Source organism: Brienomyrus brachyistius, chromosome 6 (assembly GCF_023856365.1).
Source record: "Brienomyrus brachyistius isolate T26 chromosome 6, BBRACH_0.4, whole genome shotgun sequence".
Lineage (NCBI taxonomy): Eukaryota > Metazoa > Chordata > Actinopteri > Osteoglossiformes > Mormyridae > Brienomyrus > Brienomyrus brachyistius.
The window spans coordinates 30,697,773-30,717,112 of record NC_064538.1 but is presented as its reverse complement, the minus strand read 5'-3'; the positions used below and the strand labels follow the sequence as shown (position 1 = coordinate 30,717,112).

The following is a 19,340-nucleotide window of genomic DNA, read 5'->3' as shown; positions in this document are numbered from 1 at the left end:
ACTGGAGTGCTTGTGTTGAGATGCTTTTTATTTTAATGATCCATATCAATAAAAAAATATTCAATCTTAAAACATCAAGCTGTTCATAAAAGCTTTCTTGGAAAATACCTGAGTTCTGTGGTAAACCATAACTTTTTCAAAAACATGTACAGACATCGCAAGCAGCAGAATTCAGCTGAAACGAGAGGCAGTCAGAGATGCAAGTTCAGACTGACCAGCATGTTTCGTAACATAGTATATCCAATACAGTGACTTGCTTCTGTCTTATCGCTGACATTGGTTGCTACAAGCTTACGCAATAGCATAATAGCAAAACACAAGTATATTCAAATTCTATACAAGCACACTCGTGTGTATACATACTATACATCTCTGGGAATTTATACAGATGTTGGGGGATGTATGAGTCAGGTCACTGACTGGCCATGGTTTTCAAGTGGGGCGGGGAGTCTGACTGTGGTCACCAGCAGTCCTGGAAGTCATCTCAGTGTAGGCCTCCCCCTGGTTTGTGGGGTCTCAGATTAGATCAGAGGCTCAGAACCAGGAGTGAGAGTGTACAAGTTGCTATGCGCCACGGGAGAGGCGTGAGAATGTGCAAGGTGCTTGAACCACAGGAGAGGTGTGAGACTGTGCAAGGTGCTCGAGCCACAGGAGAGTCGTGAGAATGTGCAAGGTGCTACGACCCACAGGAAAGGCATGAGAATGTTCAAGGTGCTACGACCCACAGGAAAGGCATGAGAATGTGCAAGGTGCTCGAGCCACAGGAGAGTCGTGAGAATGTGCAAGGTGCTACGACCCACAGGAGAGGCATGAGAGTGTGCAAGGTGCTACGAGCCGCAGGAGAGGCGTGAGAGTGTGCAAGGTGCTACGACCCACAGGAAAGGCATGAGAATGTTCAAGGTGCTACGAGCCGCAGGAGAGTCGTGAGAGTGTGCAAGGTGCTACGAGCCACAGGAGAGGCGTGAGAGTGTGCAAGGTGCTACGAGCCGCAGGAGAGGCGTGAGAGTGTGCAAGGTGCTACGACCCACAGGAAAGGCATGAGAATGTTCAAGGTGCTACGAGCCGCAGGAGAGGCGTGAGAGTGTGCAAGGTGCTACGAGCCACAGGAGAGGCGTGAGAGTGTGCAAGGTGCTACGAGCCGCAGGAGAGGCGTGAGAGTGTGCAAGGTGCTACGAGCCGCAGGAGAGGCGTGAGAGTGTGCAAGGTGCTACGAGCCACAGGAGAGGCGTGAGAGTGTGCAAGGTGCCAAGAGTTGCAATAGAGGCGTGAGATTGTGCAAGGTGCTATAAGGTGCAGGAGAGATGTGAGAGTGTGCAAGGTGCTATGAGCTGCAATAGAGGCGTGAGAGTGTGCAAGGTGCTACGAGCCACAGGAGAGGCGTGAGAGTGTGCAAGGTGCCAAGAGTTGCAATAGAGGCGTGAGATTGTGCAAGGTGCTAAAAGGTGCAGGAGAGGCGTGAGAGTGTGCAAGGTGCTACAAGCAGCAGAAGCAGTGTGAAAGTGTGTAAATGTGCATGAACATATCAAGAGCGTTACCTTCGTTTCCGTCGTCCGTTTTTAAAGCTGGATTCTGAAAGACATTGCATTTCCCATTACAATGTTATCTTTTTGTCTGATGTTATTGTCACACTATGCTGTGTGAGCCTCCTCCTCCCTGCTTTGTGTCATATTCCCAGAGAATGGTGCTGCGGGTCACCAGGTGCCCTGCGCTGTTGCAAACAGCTCTGCTCCTGCATTGCCATGGCAACCACAGCCAGGAGAAGATTGTTCAGAAGCCAGCCTACACGTGCCTGCATGTGTGTGTGTTGAAAGCAGCAGGTTTGTATTTACCACATTTCAGGACAAAAGTAACTAAACATGTTATTGTTTAGTTTTAGGGGACGTTTTTCGGGTCCCCACCATATAAACATACATTTTAGAAAAATCTGTGAATGCAATCAAAAAAGTCAAATAGCAAAGCTTCTGGTATTACTTATGGTTAAGGTTAGGCTAGGTAGGGGTTAAGGTTATCATAGTTAGGATTAGAGTTATGTTCATAGAAATGAATGGAGAGTCCCCACAATGATAGGAATAAATGAACTGTTCATGTGACCAGCAATCAACAATGAGCTTCTATTTTAAAAGCAATAGCTGTCCTGATTTTTATGCCTGTTCTCTGTGATTTAGCATGTTATCTCTGCCTTTTTATTTTTTTCTCCAATGTTTCCTACATATTAAAAAGTGTCATAACAACGTAATGTCAGCTACTGATGTATTTATGTACAGGTGGTGAACAAAGTAACAGAATCGCCACATGAAAATGACATTGAAGAAACCAATTCACAATTTAAGGACAGGACTAAAGATGAATCGCATTCGGCCAGATGTCAATTAGCAGGATGTGTGTCAGATATGAGAGGTTTGATGATCAGCACTCTGATATGCGAGTTATAATATGACACTGAAGACTTTGTAATACAGAATTATTGAACATGCATATGGCAAATAGACAGAGGACAGCGTCCAGCAGCTGAAGCTCAGCAGCCGAGACAGACAGACATTGATCAGCTGTGTGAATCAGCAATTCAGTGATCCTGCCCCAACATAAACCATTTGTACATCACGTACTCCACCAAGCTGGAGTTTACAGCAGAGATGCTGCATGGAAATCGCATAGAACAGACCCTGGCCCGCCAAGCTATGGAGAAATGCATATGGTCATGGTGACAGGTCACGCTTTATCTTATGTCTGTATTAGATTCTGCTCTGAGAAAGCCATAGCCTGTCTTCAGCACACATTTTCTGTCACCACAAGCAGGTGTTTCTGTCATTTTTCCTGTCCCATGGACGTGTATTTATGCCTTTAAGTGCATCTTTGCTGATTCTTTGTTTAAAATACTGTATTGTAAGTAAAAACAAATACAATATTTTACAGATTTTCAACAGTATATTTACTGTTAGCAGTCCTATTCTCATCCATCCAGTTTTCAGCCATCAATCCATCCAACATTCAGCCATCTGTCCTGCTTCAGCATTCAGCCATCATCTAGCTTCAACATTCAGCCATCCATCCATCCAGCATTCAGCTATCCATCCAGCTTCAACGTTCAGCCATCCATCCATCCATCTATCCATCCATCTATCCATCCAACTTCAGCCATCCATCCAGTTTCAACGTTCAGCCATCCATCCATCCATACAACTGGTCATCCCAGGTATGCCTCTGCTGTGATTCTGATTCTTCTATTTGCATTGTTTGGAAGAAGCTCACCTCCTGCTGGATTTCTGTGTGTTTGAACTTCATGTTCTTATACAGGTCTCTTTTGGGCAGGACATACAGAAGAACCAGGTCACAGACTACGGTGGCCTTAAAGATAGACGACAAAACAATATAGTGACTGGAAAAATAACCACATACTATGCAAGTCATTCATATTGTGTTTCCACAACAGATATTGAATAATGCACAATATGCACGATTAGTGTTTTCAGTATTATATGTCTTTTCATGTATCCATAACAGACTGGCATGCAGAAATTTCGCAGACAGAGAGTGTGGTGGGGAGGGGGGGATAGATTCAAACCCCTGACCCTGTAACTTCATGGGGTACTCACTTAGCCTCCTTCATCTTTGCAAGAGCTAGTTCAAATAATACATCACCTTGATTTGATTTTTTTTGCTGATCACAACTCACCACTCCGAAAATGCCCACTCCAGAACCGATGGCCGTCAGGGTTGGGATGATGTCGAATTTCCTTGCCTGGAGAAAAAAGGGAGCTGATCACTGTGGGTCAGCCCTGGGCCCCCAATTTCTATTACAGACCCAGGAAATAAGGAGTAAATACTAACAGGCCTCAATGGATAGAGAGAGGGTGCCTGATCCCTCTTACTGTTCATGACAAATAATGGGGGCTTCAGTCATATTCGTCATAATTCTGGAAAAGTCTACTGCAGTAGAGCTGTGAAGAAGCACACTTACCTCCCCCCACACGAGGATGTCAATCCGTATGCCAAACACCTTAATGAGTGTCCTTTTCTCTATCCCATCATCCATGTAATATTTAGCGTACCTAAAACCGAAAACAAATCAGAAACACCTTACCCAGGGGTGTGCCAGCGACTCACCCGGCCATTGGCAGAACAGCACTGCAAACCTGAAGTTGTAGCCGAGGGTAGAGTCAGTCTTCTGTGTGTCGCCATAAAGGGCGTAGAAGGAATAGTCAGGTTTGCAGTATTTCACGTGGAAGTCAAGGTCACACTCCCAGTCTATGACAATTCCAATGCCACCACCCTATCCAGAGGAAAGCCAGAGCTCAGTAAGCGACTGTACCCTTCACTTTCAAGATTTACTTTGTAGCGTTTTTTTTTTTGGAGCTATGGGAAATTTTCATGCCACTGTTGCAAGGGAGGGGACAATAGGTGACACAATGGGAATAAGGATGTGGTGATGTGATCTTCTTCATTAGGATCTGTGTTTTCTCCTGCAAATATTCATGGCATGGTATGTGAGGTATAAATGCAGTTTCTTGCTCCCCGGTCGCCCAGAGGAGGATGGGGTACCCATCTCAAGGTTCTCAAGGTTTCTTCCTGCCAGAGGGAGTTTTTCCTTGCCACTGTCGCCTCAGGCTTGCTTGGTGGGTTTCTGACCAGTTAAATGTAAAGTGCTTTGTGACAATGACTGTTGTTAAAATCGCTATATAAATAAAATTGAATTGAATTGAATTGAGGTTGATCTCTTCTGTGTGAGCTAGAGCCTGACTCTCGGACTCTCTCTGCTGTGAGTCAGGTGACCCCTAGCGTGACGTGGGTGACGTACAGTGTACCTCTTTGGCAATGTCTGCGTATTTTAAACCGGAGAGCTTCACGATGTCCCCCAGTCTGAAGATGGGGCAGAGCGGGTTATTTTTAGCTTCATAGATGCAGCTTTTAAGGTAAGTGCTGTTCACATCTTCCACCAAATTGCTCCTGAAAAAATCCGAGAAGGAAGAAGAGACATCAGATGCTCTGAGACCTCCTGGGTGGTTGCCGGCCTATAAGCATGGCGTACCATGTTCTTCATGTAGTGAAGTACAAATAAATCCAGCCAATTACCTTACATAGGATGATGGGACCCTTTTATAGAACATATTTACTGAAGCTAAGACATGTCACGGCTATGTTATTGAAGCAGAATGGGTTAATTATTAGAATAGATAGATAATGTATAAAATGGGGGCGGCATGGTGGCGCAGTGGTTAGCACTGTTGCCTCACACCTCTGGTACCTGGGTTCGAATCTCCGCCTGGGTCACATGTGTGTGGAGTTTGCATGTTCTCCCCATGTCGTCGTGGGGTTTCCTCCGGGTACTCCGGTTTCCCCCCACAGTCCAAAAACATGCTGAGGCTAATTGGAGTTGCAAAATTGCCCATAGGTGTGTATGTGTGAGTGAATGGTGTGTGAGTGTGCCCTGCGATGGGCTGGCCCCCCATCCTGGGTTGTTCCCAGCCTCGTGCCCATTGCTTCCGGGATAGGCTCCGGACCCCCCGCGACCCGATAGGATAAGCGGTTTGGAAAATGGATGGATGGATGGATGTATAAAATGTCCTCAGTCTAGATGTAAGCTATGGCATTCTCAGACTGAGAGTGCTGGGCAGTCTTGTTAGGTAATTTGGGGTACCGAGGCAGTGGCAGGCAGTGGCTTGGTAAGGGATGTAACAGAGGGAGTGTACCAGAGGGAGAGAATACCAGAGAGGGTGTACCTGGGAGGGTGTACTAGAAGGGTGTGGCATAGAGGGTATATTAGAGAGGGATGTACCAGAGGGAGTGTCAAAGATAGAGAGAGTACCAGAGTGGGTGTACTAGAGAGGGTGTACCAGGGAGGGTGTACCAGAGGGAGTGTCCCAGAGGGAGTGTACCAGAGAGAGAGAATACCAGATATGGTGTACGAAAGAGGGTATACTAGAGTGGGTTTACCATAGAGGGTGTACCAGGGAGTGTGTACTAGATAGGGTATACCAGAAATAGGCAGTCTGTTTAGGTAATCTGAGGCTCCGAAGCAGTGGCTTGGAATGGGGGTGTACTAGAGAGAGTGTACCATAGGGGGTGTACCAGAGGTAATGTACTAGTGGTGTACCAAAGGGTTAGTAGCAGAGACGGTGTATCAGAGATGGTGTACTAGAGCCACGCAACCCATTGGGAGACATAGGCAGCTGATTAGGGCGCCATCTACTTAGCAAGCTAATTTCACTTTGTCTCATACAGGATGCGCTGGTGGTGAAGCTTGCTTAAAGTACTACATGGACTTTGAGTGGCACTGATTTACAAAGCACAAAATCTACAGAAAGAGCCATTAGTGTCACCTACCTGGAGACTTCAAATGTCGGAAAGGTGATTGAGTTTTTGATGTAAAGCGTGAAGTTTTCTGATGACATCAGTAGAGCCGGGCTTTAAGTGAAAATGAAAAAAGACACATCAGTAATGGCAGAGGGACACTGATGTCTGTATGTATGGGGAGATTCTTACTCAGGGATCTTAGGTTCGTTCTCAGTGGGGCACCAAGCTTGAATCTCACACTTTCCAACCTCCGTGAGGCATTTCCCAGTCAGCTGCCCTGGGGGGGGGAGGTAACAGTGGGGTGTTTTACTTGATAACACGGAGGATGGCAGTATCTTCTTACAGTACATGCAGCATGTTGTTTTTCATGAATCTATTTGTGTTTCTGCCTGAGCGATTCTGTGTCGTGCAGGAGAGTAAGACAAATAGCATCACCATGAAAGCGAAGCTCATCCTCTGCTTTTCTGTCATTTCATCTACCTTTCGTGCAGCTTACATGCGTAGAGCTCCTGTGCAAACACTGACGGCAAAGTGCAAATAAGAGCAGCTGCCGCCTGACATGGCAGCCGCGTCGTTTTCAGCCTCCCTGAACATAAAAGGTTTCTCGGGATGGGGGAGAAGTTCCATTCCCCCATCAATTCCAAGTGATTCCAAGGGCCCCTCAGTTACAGGTAGGGTGCCCACCAGCAAGACTCTAAAATGGATTTGTTGAGCAGTGGGGGGAGGGGGGAAGCCAAAAATATCAATAACAGCTTATAAAAAGATAAAAGATAGAAAATACTTGCAACCATGGTCATTCCCAGCGTCCGCGTATGTATGTGTAATTGTTTCATGTTTTTTGTGCAGGAGGCGTATATGGGGGATGGAAAGAAGAAAACAAGGACCGGACTGTCTGGGCAAAATCCAGATAAGTGGCCACGCTATTGACAGGGGCTCTAAAAATCTGGAACATAATTTGATTGGTCTGCGTTGGGGGCTCTAGTGGCATCACTGTCTCAGGATACAGTATAGAGGTGGAGACAGAGACGTGGGTAAAGAACCTAGCAAAGGGCAGATAGATGCGAAGCCCTGCAGAGCGACTCTCCCCACTTGGGCCGGTTTCCAGCAGTTTCATGGAAAGACTTCCCCCTGGGGATGAGTGCGTGCCTCTGTGTGTTTGGGTGGCTTCAACCACAGTAAATATTTGTAAAGACCACAGTGCAAACTGAGAATGAGCATCCGTTACAGAAACTACTGCCTTCAGTCAACAGGCTTGGTATCCCTGGATGCCAGATAACTGGGCTCATACGTCGCAGTGTTTGTTGAAGGTCTGGTGGCTGTCATGACATTGCATTTTCATTCGCACACCACTAAACGGCTACAATTTACCATGTCCCGTACGTTTGAATGTTCCTCCCTTGCAGTCCGTGTCTGATGTGCAGTTAGCCTGTGGCTGGAAGGTGAAAAGACAAACAGTCTTTGGGTAAGCAAATATTTTGCATTTGCTTATCAGTTCTCTGATCTATGAACATCATTTGTAAGCTTAGGCAAAAAAAATTAAAATCAGGTGTGTGGCTGAGGGACATGTGGCTATGATCCCAGGTGTGACTTCTGCACATAAAAACAGACTTTGTTTCCTTTCATAAACAGTACAAAACAACATTATGCAACAGAAAGATTTCACATTCATGAATTTAAACTTTATTAGGTCCCCATAGCTAGCAAGGATCATGTAGGCCTCCCTTTATTAGGTACCGTTAGCTAGCTGGTATCATGTAGGACCCATTTTGTTAGATGCCCCTAGATATTTAGTATCATGTAGAACCCACTTTATAGGTACCCCTAGCTACCTAATATCATGTATGACCCATTTTGTTAGATGCCCCTAGCTATTTAGTACCATGTAGAACCCACTTTATTATGTACCCCTACATACCTAGTGCCATGTAGGACTCGCTTTATTAGGTACCCCTAGCTACCTAGTACCATGTAGAACCCGCTATTATTAGGTACCCCTAGATACCTAGTACCATGTAGAACCCGTTATTATTAGGTACCCCTAGCTACCTAGTACCATGTAGAACCCGCTATTATTAGGTACCCCTAGATATCTAGTACCATGTAGAACCCGCTATTATTAGGTACCCTTAGCTACCTAGTACCATGTAGAACCCGCTATTATTAGGTACCCTTAGCTACCTAGTGCCATGTAGGACCTGCTTTCTTAGGTACGCCTAACAAGCTAGTACCATGTAGGACCTGCTTTTCCTGGGTACCGCTAGCTAGTTAATACCATGTAGGAGCCACTTTATTAGTATTCTGCACAACACTGAGGACTGTTAGCTTTAACTAATCTGGACATCATCCCCTGATTAACAAGGTGTTTTTTCCCATAGAAATGCAATTGACTGGATCTTTTTTGTTCAGCGGATGAGGTTGTTTGTGTTAAGAAGTTGGCATACCTATCAAACTGGCTACTTAGTGTATTTATCATGCTTAACAAGCAGGGCTCTCAAGTTTAATCAGCAGTTTGGAGTTAGATCTGTTAGGGGCGGATTGTGCGTCCCACAGTCAGTGCGTGTCATTTTAGAGCCCTGCCTACTCTTGCTCTTCCATTTCCACCTTATTTGCACTCTGTGTTTATGCACATCCATGTAATAACCTGCTTCCAGCAGGACCGCATGTAACTTATTTTGGAATTTATCTGGAATCAGCAAATATTTTCTGAATGGCTGGGACGTGGCTAATAACGTGTTTGCAATGGGATTACATGTAACTTATTTTGGAATTTACCTGGAAACAACAAGGGCTGTGCAGTGGTTAGCACTGTTGTCTCACACCTCTGGAACCCAGGTTCGAGTCTCTGCCTGGGTTACATGTGTGCGGAGTTTGCATGTTCTCCCCATGTCGTCGTGGGGTTTCCTCCGGGTACTCCGGTTTCCCCCCACAGTTCAAAAACATGCTGAAGCTAACTGGAGTTGCTAAATTGCCCGTAGGTGTGCATGTGTGAGTGAATGGCGTGTGAGTGTGCATATGAGTGTGCCCTGCGATGGGCTGCCCCCCCATCCTGGGTTGTTCCCTGCCTCGTGCCCATTGCTTCTGGGATAGGCTCCGGACCCTCCGCGACCCAAGCGGTTTGGAAAATGGATGGATGGATGGACAACAAGTGCTATATTCTGATTTTCTGGTAGGTGGCTATTAACTCTGTGTAACTCAGGACAGCTATGAACTTGGCGGAAAACTCCACTTCGTATGCCTGGGCATCGTCAATTAATTCCATACAACTGGACACCTCAGTGGGCATTATCCCTTTCTTCTCAGTGTGAGAAACACAGGGTGTGCAGTGTGAGTGTGTGAATGTCAGTCAATGCATCAATGAAACTTGAGAGCCCTGTTAACAAGTAATTGCCTTTTCATACAGTCCAGCAACGTATCAACCTGCATTGTACAATGAGGTAATTTGTTTGTTCTATGTGTGAAAAAACAAACAAGGATAACCTTTTATTTGGATAGTCCACCTACAGAGTATTTGTAGCACCTCAACTTCAACTTGGTTGAGATTCGTCAATTCAGTTGTTTCACTGTAACTGTAGATGTTTAACAGAATACACAGTATATAGAGTATATGTATCAATTAATAAATGTACCTCTATATTCTTAGAATAATTTATTTGAATTTGATTATTTCATCAACTGATGTTATATTAATTGTTGAATCTTAACTAATAAGTTACTGAAATCTTACAAATACTCCGCATACCTTCTGTAGGTGGACTATCAAAATTCAGTGTTACCAATAAGAATTGTGAGCATGTTGGTCAACCTGCTCCTGAGAGAAATGATGAACAGAAGAGAAACACCGTACACAGGCATTTCTCCCGGAAGCGTATTGACTACGTTTTCGGCGTTTCCCGCATTTACCTCTGGGCACGTAGTCTGCTGCTGTCCCTCTGTCATGATGTAGTTTGTCATCACCACAAACGATGAGTCTCCCTAGGATGAAGAAAGTAATCTTGGAGAGTAACACTCTACGTTCCTGCTTCACGTTTACAAACAATCATTTCCTTCCATCTATACAGTGATTTTGTGAGATTCTCATTAATCTACAAATATATGACTACATATTACAAAAAATGTGTCTTTAATTTGCAGCTTCCATTCACTGTTACAGTGCAGAGCTTGGGTGCAGGAATGCCATAAGAGTGGGGAGGGGGGAGCTAGGACGGTTCCAAGGGCCCATGAGTGACAGGGGGACTAAAAAATTTGGAAAATAACTGTATTGGTCTGGACTGGGGGGGCCAATTTGATATGCCTCCATGGGGCCCAAAATCTCTAGCCATCACATGGGTGTTGACACTGTGGACATTCCACGTCATTCTTGAATCTGTTGTATGGCAAACAGTCAAGTTTCCCCCACTGTCACATCAAGACATGTACCTTCACCCAGAACTGGAAAACAAATGTCTCTCGGGTCTGCTGTTGAAGGATGGCTCACCTGTGCTGGAAAAACGTAATCCGCCACGTCCCATATGCGCTCCGTGCCATTCTCATTGGTGATGCCGATGCCTTTCATCTTCGTCAAGATGGAGCTAATAGCCGTGTCAGTGGACTGATAGCCCTTCTCGTAGATAAACACCCACCTGTAGGCCAATGCAAAGCTGGTCAACCCATTAGGCGACAGAGTAAGCCGCCTCTTAGATCAACCTAGAGAAGCAGGTACCAGGGCGCCAGTCTGCCCCAAACCTTCCACTCCCCCCTTCCTCATAAACATTGCCTTGCACTTGGCCATGTGTTACATCTCCATCTAGACTCCAGGAGATGCCAAAGGAATGGGATAAGGGTGCATCAGTGACAGGGGAAATCCTAGGTCTTGTGTTCACAGTAAACAGGCAGAGCAGCACTGAAGCACTGAGTTTGGGTAGATGGCTCTGCACTATTACTGTATCCCAATTAATGGCTGGCCCTGATGGCACAGAATACCGTCTGCAGTGCACATATAGCCAGCTGAGCATCTTGGCACTTTGCATGGATGGTTTAGCCGTTTCTTGGCGCCTTTCCTGTCCTCTGAAGCAGGCATTGCTCCGTGATATGTCTGTTGTCCCAATGATGAAGTAGTTCTGCACATCTGCCCTTCCTGCATAACGGAACTTCGTTGGGGGGGCAGGTGGGGGGAATGACCAAAGCCATATAAAGAAGATTATTGTCTTGATCCATGTAAAATGCTCTTGTTTTGATTTGAACCAGTTAGCCACCTACAAGTCACACAATGACTAAGTTGACAAGAATTTCCACAAGCTACTTCAGCAAAATCACAGAAGGAAGGACAGTATCTTCACTCGTAAGAGTTCTAGAAATTAGATCCCCCTCAATATTATATATATAAAGGGGCATGCGTGAATTCTTTGTGAGGTTTATGGCTTCGGCAAGATAACGGGAAGGTGGATATCTATTGGATTATTTAATTGCGTTCCCATTATATCTGTAGCAGGAAATTCCAACTCCACCATTACTGCAAAACTGTAAAACCTCTGGTAACAGAACTGATAAACAAGTCATTTTTCCATCAGAACACAGATCATCAAAAGGCAAACAGTGCAAACCAAGGAGGTGCGGAGCTTGGGGAGAGGATGTCGAGTCTCATCAGTGTAGAAGAAGACCAGTTATTTGGCGTGTTACATGACAGCCTGCTTTGGTCACATGAGCTTTTGTTAGTATAATCCAGACTATGGTGATTACACTGGACTGTTTGGTGAAAACAAACACATGTCTACATCTTTGGTTTCTATGGCCGCAGGTCCCTACTGCTGTAATTCTATCTCCCAGCAGCACCACCAGGCAAGCACTGGGGTCCATAGTCACTCACATGATGCTACACGAAAGTGTCAATAAATCAGCCATTTTCCCACATCTAGACACAGAGTTACGTAAATGGTAGAAGTTTAGCAAACTAAACATGCAGCATCATTTATCAAAACGATGTGCAAAAGCATCTCCCATCTAGAACATCTCCCCAAGATAATATGGCCGTTATCACCCCTGACTGCGTTTCTCAGGAAACAAAAAAAACCCACGACCCCCCACCTCCCACAAATAGCAGTATGCACTTGCAAGTTGCGGTCTACAGCTGACAAGGCAACCTGAAGCGGGTTGTATCATTACTGTGTTACACTGTCTTTTGAGAGTTGCTGCCCTGACTAGCCAACCAGCTGCTGAAAGCAGGCCAGGCCTCTGTCTACCAAACTTCAAAGATAGAGGCGTGTTGCCCAACTGCCAAACTGCTCACCAGGCCAGAAATGCCTCCAAAAACCCCTTTATCTTTATTGCCTGGTATATTTCTTCTGCTGTTCTTATTACAGTTGTGATATCAGTATTCACATATATCTACTCTGAGAGAACCACATACCTGGCTCTTGTCATTTCCATGTCAACTTAGATTTTCGTAGCCTCACACCCCAAAAAGGGGTTTGAATTCTGCCCCCGTTCCGTGTTTGTGTTAGTTTGCTTTCTGTGTTACAACAACATGTGCAGTTAGGTGTTAGGTTCTAGCATCTCAGAATTCCCCCCCCCCCCCATCAGAGGGACTGGAACTCTATCCAGGGTGTCCACTGCCTCATACCATGTTGTCTCACAAAATAGTACATCTGCACAAAGAATTAGGTAGCTTTTGTGCCCTACTTTTGTGCAATTCTCCTGGGGAAAACGTTCCGTGTTTGTGTGTGTCTTTTTAGTGGTGTGACATTTGTGATCCAAAACATGCAAGAGTCCATTGAATGGAGAAATAGCATCCGTCCCCATGTCATAAATGAGCATATGTGCCTATGTCAGCGAGCAGTTTCCTGCAAGCCATCAGATTGCCGTCAAAGCCCTTGATCTTCTTAACAATTTTCTGCAGGGTTGCATGATGGGTAGTTTTGGGTACTGCCTAAGAATGCTGTTATCTCACTGTGAAAGCCTTATTGGGAGTCACAGCGCAAGGTCAAATAGCACAGTGGCAGTTCTAGCTTGTATGGCGCCCTGGGTGAACTCTATCTCAGGCTTCTTCTGGAGTGACTTCAAATCAGCCCACGCCCATCCTCTTCCCCATCCTGTACTTTCGAGTGGTAACCTGTCTAGTTGACAAACTAGAATCAGGGCGCCCACTCCGATAAGATTAACTGACCCACATGGTAACATGATATCACTGATGTGACTTGCAAGTGCAATATCAAACCAATATCAAAGCTTTTCTTTTGGTGAAGGTGTCCTGTGCCACCCCAGGCAAATTTGGCCTTGCTCAGGGGCCCAACAGCAGCATCAGTGTACCAGCCCCCAGGATTCGGACCAACAACTTTCCAATCACAGATACTGATTCCTAACCCACTGAGCCACATTCCACTGATGTTACGTTTGGTGCCCACAATAACATTAATTTTAATAGCGGGGAAACCATCTCAAGGAAAATACACAAGATAAAACGGACTGTCACAGAGTTTCTTGGACTACTTTTCTGTTATTCCGCTACATTTTGCAATTTCTCTTGTTATATCTCTGAAATATGCAAAATATTACATGTCCACACATGCGACAAACTCTTCCCCAGATAAGAGAGCTGCGCACTGGGCCCCAGTTCCAGCACGCCTGATTGTGAAGCTGCCTGCCAGAGAGATGGAATGTGACTCACCCAATGATGTAGACCAGGACCCCCAGTTGGATGAGCCGGCACACCACCCCCACCCTCTTGTTCTTCACCAGTACCTGGCGGGGGGTCTCGTACTCAAATAAAAAGTCTGACAGTAGGTCACTGAAGCGGCTCTTCATTGTGCAGTCTTCAGGGGTCCTTCCAGTTCAAGGAACTTGTATGAAAACATACCACACGCCCCAACACCAGCATACAAACTTTTCCTGCTGCTTGCACAGTGGGAAAGAAACTCACCGATCCTTTGTATCTCTCTCTCTCTCTCTCTCTCTCTCTCTCTGTCTCTCTCACTTTCTATCTGCCCGCCTTCTTCCCTCCCAGTCTTATGACAAAACTCAACACAAAGGGTGTTTATTTGCATTTTTTCTTGCTTTCTTTGTTGTTTGTCAAATTACTGTTTATGTACCATTATATATAAAATATACAAAGAAAACATTAAATACAGCTGACTAAATATTTTCACACAGTTAGATGTATACCCCAAAAAACATTAATGTGACAGACCTAATAAGGAGTGGAACCGCTCGGCTCCTGCTTCACGGCAGCTTCATTCCTCCTTGGAATGCTGAACATACTGCAGTCACTGCTGGGTTCATGCTGAGGTCATCACTTATGTCTATGCGGGTCTGCATTCATAGTTGTCTGTTCTCTTAGTGTACTTTGAAGAAAATCCATCCAACCGCCAAAGACATACAGACAACAGGGTGACAGTGAAGTTGGAGCCTCTCAGGCAGCATGGGACACCCTGGATGGGAAGCTAAGCTACGCATGCGCTGAGGGCAATTTAGGGTGTACTCACACTAGTGTACCATCCCCCCATAATTTATGCCCATGGATTCAGCGCATTACTTAATTTAAGACTTTTACACATGATTTAGGGATAAGTGGGTCAGCTGGAACATTTTTAGCGAATGCCTCCCACCATAATACAGAAACATGATTTCGTCTTGAAACATTTCTATCACTGCCGTCATACATATCTAAGTTACAAATGTTGCATTAAATGTTCCTAGACTCTTTGATTATCCTCTACATGGTCAGAGGTAGGTAGTTAAGGTCTAGAGAGTAAAGGTCCAGACCAAGATTTTGTTTCAACCAATCAGTTGAGTACTCCGTGGGTACGGAGTTGAGTACCGTGGGTCTTTATACTCAACTGGTTAGTTAAAACAAAATCTTGGTCCGGACTTTTACTCTCTCGATCTTAACTACCCACCTTTCTATATGATCAACTGCAAACAAGATTATCTGTGGTATAACTTATTACCCTGCCACTGGAGTTAGTGATATGAGATAAGATGGAACCGCTGTTATAATTCAAGATATGCTTGAAGAAAGGATTGAAAACCCTTTATAAATCCATTTTCCATGTAATTGAATTTATCACCCTGTTGATTCCAAACGTCATTACTTTGGATTGTAGACAATTTAGGAGGAGACACAAGCTTTCACAACATGTACAACGCTTGGTGCTTCCTGTACTAGTTGGTGTTGGTAGCCTGAATACCACACCCTCTTTTCCATAAACACTGATGTTTTCAGTATCTGGGAAAAAAATGTTGGATGCTCCCTTTGGTTGCAACGTCGTAAGAACACAGTTTCAACATGGCCGTCCTCAGTGAGGCGAATAATCCTGCCAGTGATATAATACTGGATCTTTTTCCCAAGGAGTCACATAAGCACAAAGTCTCCTTCAACAATACTTCCAGCCATGTTGGGATAATAACCATGGTGTGCTAACGAATGCTGCTGGGACCCCTTCCTGCCTGCTGCCATCACACACCACTGCACCTCCTGCTGAAGTGTCACCCCTCCCCCGGAGCTATAACAAAACAGGAAGCATCCTGCCTCTTTACAATACGATCCGGCACTTTCTGCCCCAGCTGCACATAATTTATTTGCACATAATCATTCTTACCTTGAAATATTTATTTTTAATATCACATTCTGTTTTTCGGAATATTTCTATAATTTGTTTGTTTGTGCTGCATTTCCTTTGTTGGCATTATTTATATCGTCTTTGTACCATGTGTATTTGGAACCATATGTATGTTTGTTTGCATGTTTTTGCTGCTGAATGCAGAAGAATCTTAATTTAATAACATTAAACAGTTTGGTTTTAGAAGCTTATTCCTCAACAGATGTGTCCCCTTACTTGTGAGATACTCCCTCAAAATTACTTTCTTGTTCCTCCGGCATATTCAGGTGTTGAACAACCTTATAACTTTATATTGCTGAAAAAGGGGGGAAAGAAGGCTAGGGACCTAAGTATGACATATATAGTCCAGAGTTTGGAACATGCTTCAAGTAAACCCCCCTCTAATGTTCATCTAGCCCCGATCAGCCATGTAACATTCAATTAAATTCAATTCAATTCAGTTTTATTTGTTTAGCACATTTTTACAACATTACATTGTTTCAAAGTGCTTTACATTATCCCCGCCCAAAGCCCCCCAGTGAGCAAGCCAGAGGTGACACTGGCCAAGAAAAACTCCATAGAAGGAAGAAACCTTGAGAGGAGCCAGACGCAAAGGGGGAGCCCATCCTCCAGGGGGTGGCAGAGGAAGTCAAATGAACATGTATGTATACTACACAAAACAGTGCTTTTAATGACATATCAATTTGGTCCGTTTTTGTAGCTTACTACTAGAGTGTACAATGCACATATCAGTGAGTGAGTTAATTTTATCTACTGACATTACCATCATAGAACAACGCCTATTTATGCAGAAAAATTTACTCTAAGTGCCATAAAACATATAAACCATTCTCCTGTGGCTAACTTTTAGTCCTCATTCAAGAAACAAATATGGTGGATGGATGTTATATTTATAATAGATACCTTTATAATGCATTATAATGGTGGATACAAGCATTAAGGATGCTTTGTACTGCATTATGAAAGTATCTATAGTGCATTATAGGTGAGAGCTTAATAAGGGAGTCATAATACATAATACACATGTCTATAATGTGTTATCCATCCATCCATCCATCCATCCATTATCTTCCGCTTATCTGAGGTCGGGTCACTGGAGCAGTAGTTTCAGCAGGGAAACCCAGACATTCCTCATCCAGCTCCTCCGGGGGAATCCCGAGGCATTCCCAGGCCAGTCGAGAGACATAGTCCCTCCAGCGTGTCCTGGGTCTTCCCCGGGGCCTCCTCCCAGTGGGACATGCCCAGAACACCTAACCAGCTCTACTCTGAGTCCCTCCCGAATGACTGAGCTCCTCACCCTATCTCTAAGGGAGAGCCCAGCCACACTGCGGAGGAAACTCATTTTGGCCAATTGTACTCGTGATCTTGTTCTTTCGGTCACTACCCATAGCTCATGACCATAGGTGAGGGTAGGAACGTAGATCGACTGGCAAATCGAGAGCTTTGCCTTTTGGCTCAGCTCCTTCTTCACCATGACAGACCGATGCAGCGCCCGCATCACTGCTGATGCTGCACCGATCCGCCTGTTGATCTCCCGCTCCATCCTTCCCTCACTCGTAAACAATATAATGTGTTATGCCTTTTTATAAATATTTATAGCTATGTTTATAATGTTTTATGAATATATTATAGTGCATTACGAATGTGCTTATATATTACTAAAAACATGGCCTCAAGTAAGGTGTTAGTTCCCTTGCAAACCAGTTTTTATGCTAGAAAGTCATTAGTGTATATTTCATTGCAGTGATGCTAACCTCTAAATTCTACTTTCCTGGGATAATGATTCTTTGCCAGTTGGACTACTCACAATATCTTTCTGGAGTAACAATAAGACCAGATCAGATCATCTGCATAAAGCATTAGTAAATTATCAGAATGGAGATGAAAATGTATTTTTCCAGTACAGGGTTAAGGTGAGGTAGGAGCCTACCCAGAATGCACATGCCAAAAGCTAAATAACCACCCTGGACAGGACGCTGTCAGAGAGCACAAGCAGTGAACAATTTCATTAAAATTCAAGTGGAAACCACAAACAGAAATCAGCAGGTCTCTGCATCTGTGATCAGAAGATGATTGATTTGAAACCCATGCTGGGCATTTTGCAGCTCAAATTGTCACCAGGAGCAAGAAGTTTGAACATATAACCCCTGCTCTTAGTTCCCTGCACCATACATATTAGTCACTCCAACATACATATTAGTCACTCAAAAGTTTAGCACCTGCCTACCTAACAATTACTTCAAGTTTACCAGCTGCATCGTTCACTCAGATCACAGAACACAGGTTTCCTTCTCATTCCACATAAAAAATAAAGTAACAGTTGACGGTAAAGCATTCTGCCCCAGGGCGCCTTATTGTGGAATGCATTGCCAGCTCATGTTAGGGTCACAAACTTTGGTCAGCTGGCTGGAGTGAGATTTTCAATTTGAGACAAGTCTGCACACGAATTTACATGTACATGTACCTTGTAATAGGTTTACAAACTGCCCCAATGCTTTTGATGTAGCTAATTTCCAGATTATAATGGAATAATATCAATTTACTGTGAGATTTCTTGCGTGAGTGTGAGAGTCTGAAAGCGTGAGTGTCACGCCAGAGGAGTGAGGGTTGGCAGCCCTGTAATGTTCATGTTGTTGTTCATCAAGCGCCGCGAGCAGAGCAGTCTTCAAATCTGTTACATCAGTTTAGCTTACCCACAACTTAACACGACACACTATAACTATGGCTGCTGGTGCTGCTGTACGTGCCATTTTGGTCTACTATGCTTGTCCATCAATGTGTCCATGCATGTTATGACCCCCAATGTTCTCTGTCTTCCTTCCCACATGTCCGGATGGTGCCTGGGGTGCATACCATCTGAGTTGGAGTCCTGGTTCAGTCCAATGGAAGGGTGACATTGTGGATGCGACTTACAAACTGTATCATAGTGGGTGCAGTCTTTAATCTGCCACTCCACACAGGCCGGCATGGAGAACTGACTCAGTTATTGACTTCGGCTTTGACTTTGACTACAGTCTACATGTTGTTTTTAGCAAGCAAGCCTCCTCTTCCTTTTCCTATAATGTTAACATGCCTGGGGGGGGGGGGGGGGGTCTTGGACCACCAGAGGTTTTTTTCTCTCTCCCTGGAAATTTTTTGTTCCTCTCTGCATATTTCTTTCTTTTTGGCTTCCTTTTCCCTTGTTTTTTTAATGATTCTGTAAAAATGGAGGAATACAGCACTCATGTGCCTTGGGACAACTGTGATGTGACAGGCACTGCAAACAGCTAATTTAATTGAATTGAATTGAACCCCCCCCCCCCCCCCCAATGCATAAGGCAATGAACAAGGGTTAGGCCTCGGTGGCTGCGAACGAAAGACCACTGGTTTGAATTTCGTGCTCGTTTGAGTAGCCCCACTTCCGCAGGGTCCTAGAGCAAGGTTCATAACTCCCCCAGAAATGCTCTAGGCCTGCTGGAT

At 44.7% G+C, this 19,340-nt stretch overlaps 1 protein-coding gene and 1 long non-coding RNA gene across 4 annotated transcripts; one reads left to right on the top strand and one right to left on the bottom strand.

The window, feature by feature from the left end:
- Positions 1-2: 2 nt before the first annotated feature.
- On the bottom strand, positions 3-14,206 carry p2rx1 (purinergic receptor P2X, ligand-gated ion channel, 1). Of its 2 annotated transcripts, none has more exons than XM_049016688.1 (13): positions 13,931-14,206; positions 10,766-10,910; positions 10,192-10,263; positions 7,672-7,723; positions 6,481-6,568; positions 6,322-6,402; positions 4,803-4,944; positions 4,134-4,270; positions 3,959-4,049; positions 3,674-3,739; positions 3,250-3,345; positions 1,536-1,569; positions 3-501 (listed from the first exon to the last, which is right to left on the bottom strand). In XM_049016688.1, the coding sequence occupies exons 1-13, from the start codon at positions 14,065-14,067 to the stop codon at positions 485-487; spliced, it is 1,158 nt and encodes a 385-aa protein (XP_048872645.1). In that variant the 5' UTR covers positions 14,068-14,206; the 3' UTR covers positions 3-484. The 2 variants fall into 2 exon arrangements, with proteins under 2 accessions (XP_048872645.1, XP_048872644.1); XM_049016687.1 differs by having other exon boundaries at positions 7,660-7,723; positions 13,931-14,205.
- On the top strand, positions 606-1,790 carry LOC125744648 (uncharacterized). 2 transcript variants are annotated; one of them, XR_007398468.1, is made up of 5 exons: positions 606-711; positions 750-862; positions 939-1,014; positions 1,053-1,090; positions 1,129-1,790. It is a non-coding gene; the product is annotated as an uncharacterized LOC125744648 (long non-coding RNA). The 2 variants fall into 2 exon arrangements; XR_007398467.1 differs by having other exon boundaries at positions 939-1,166; positions 1,357-1,790.
- Positions 14,207-19,340: the final 5,134 nt, after the last annotated feature.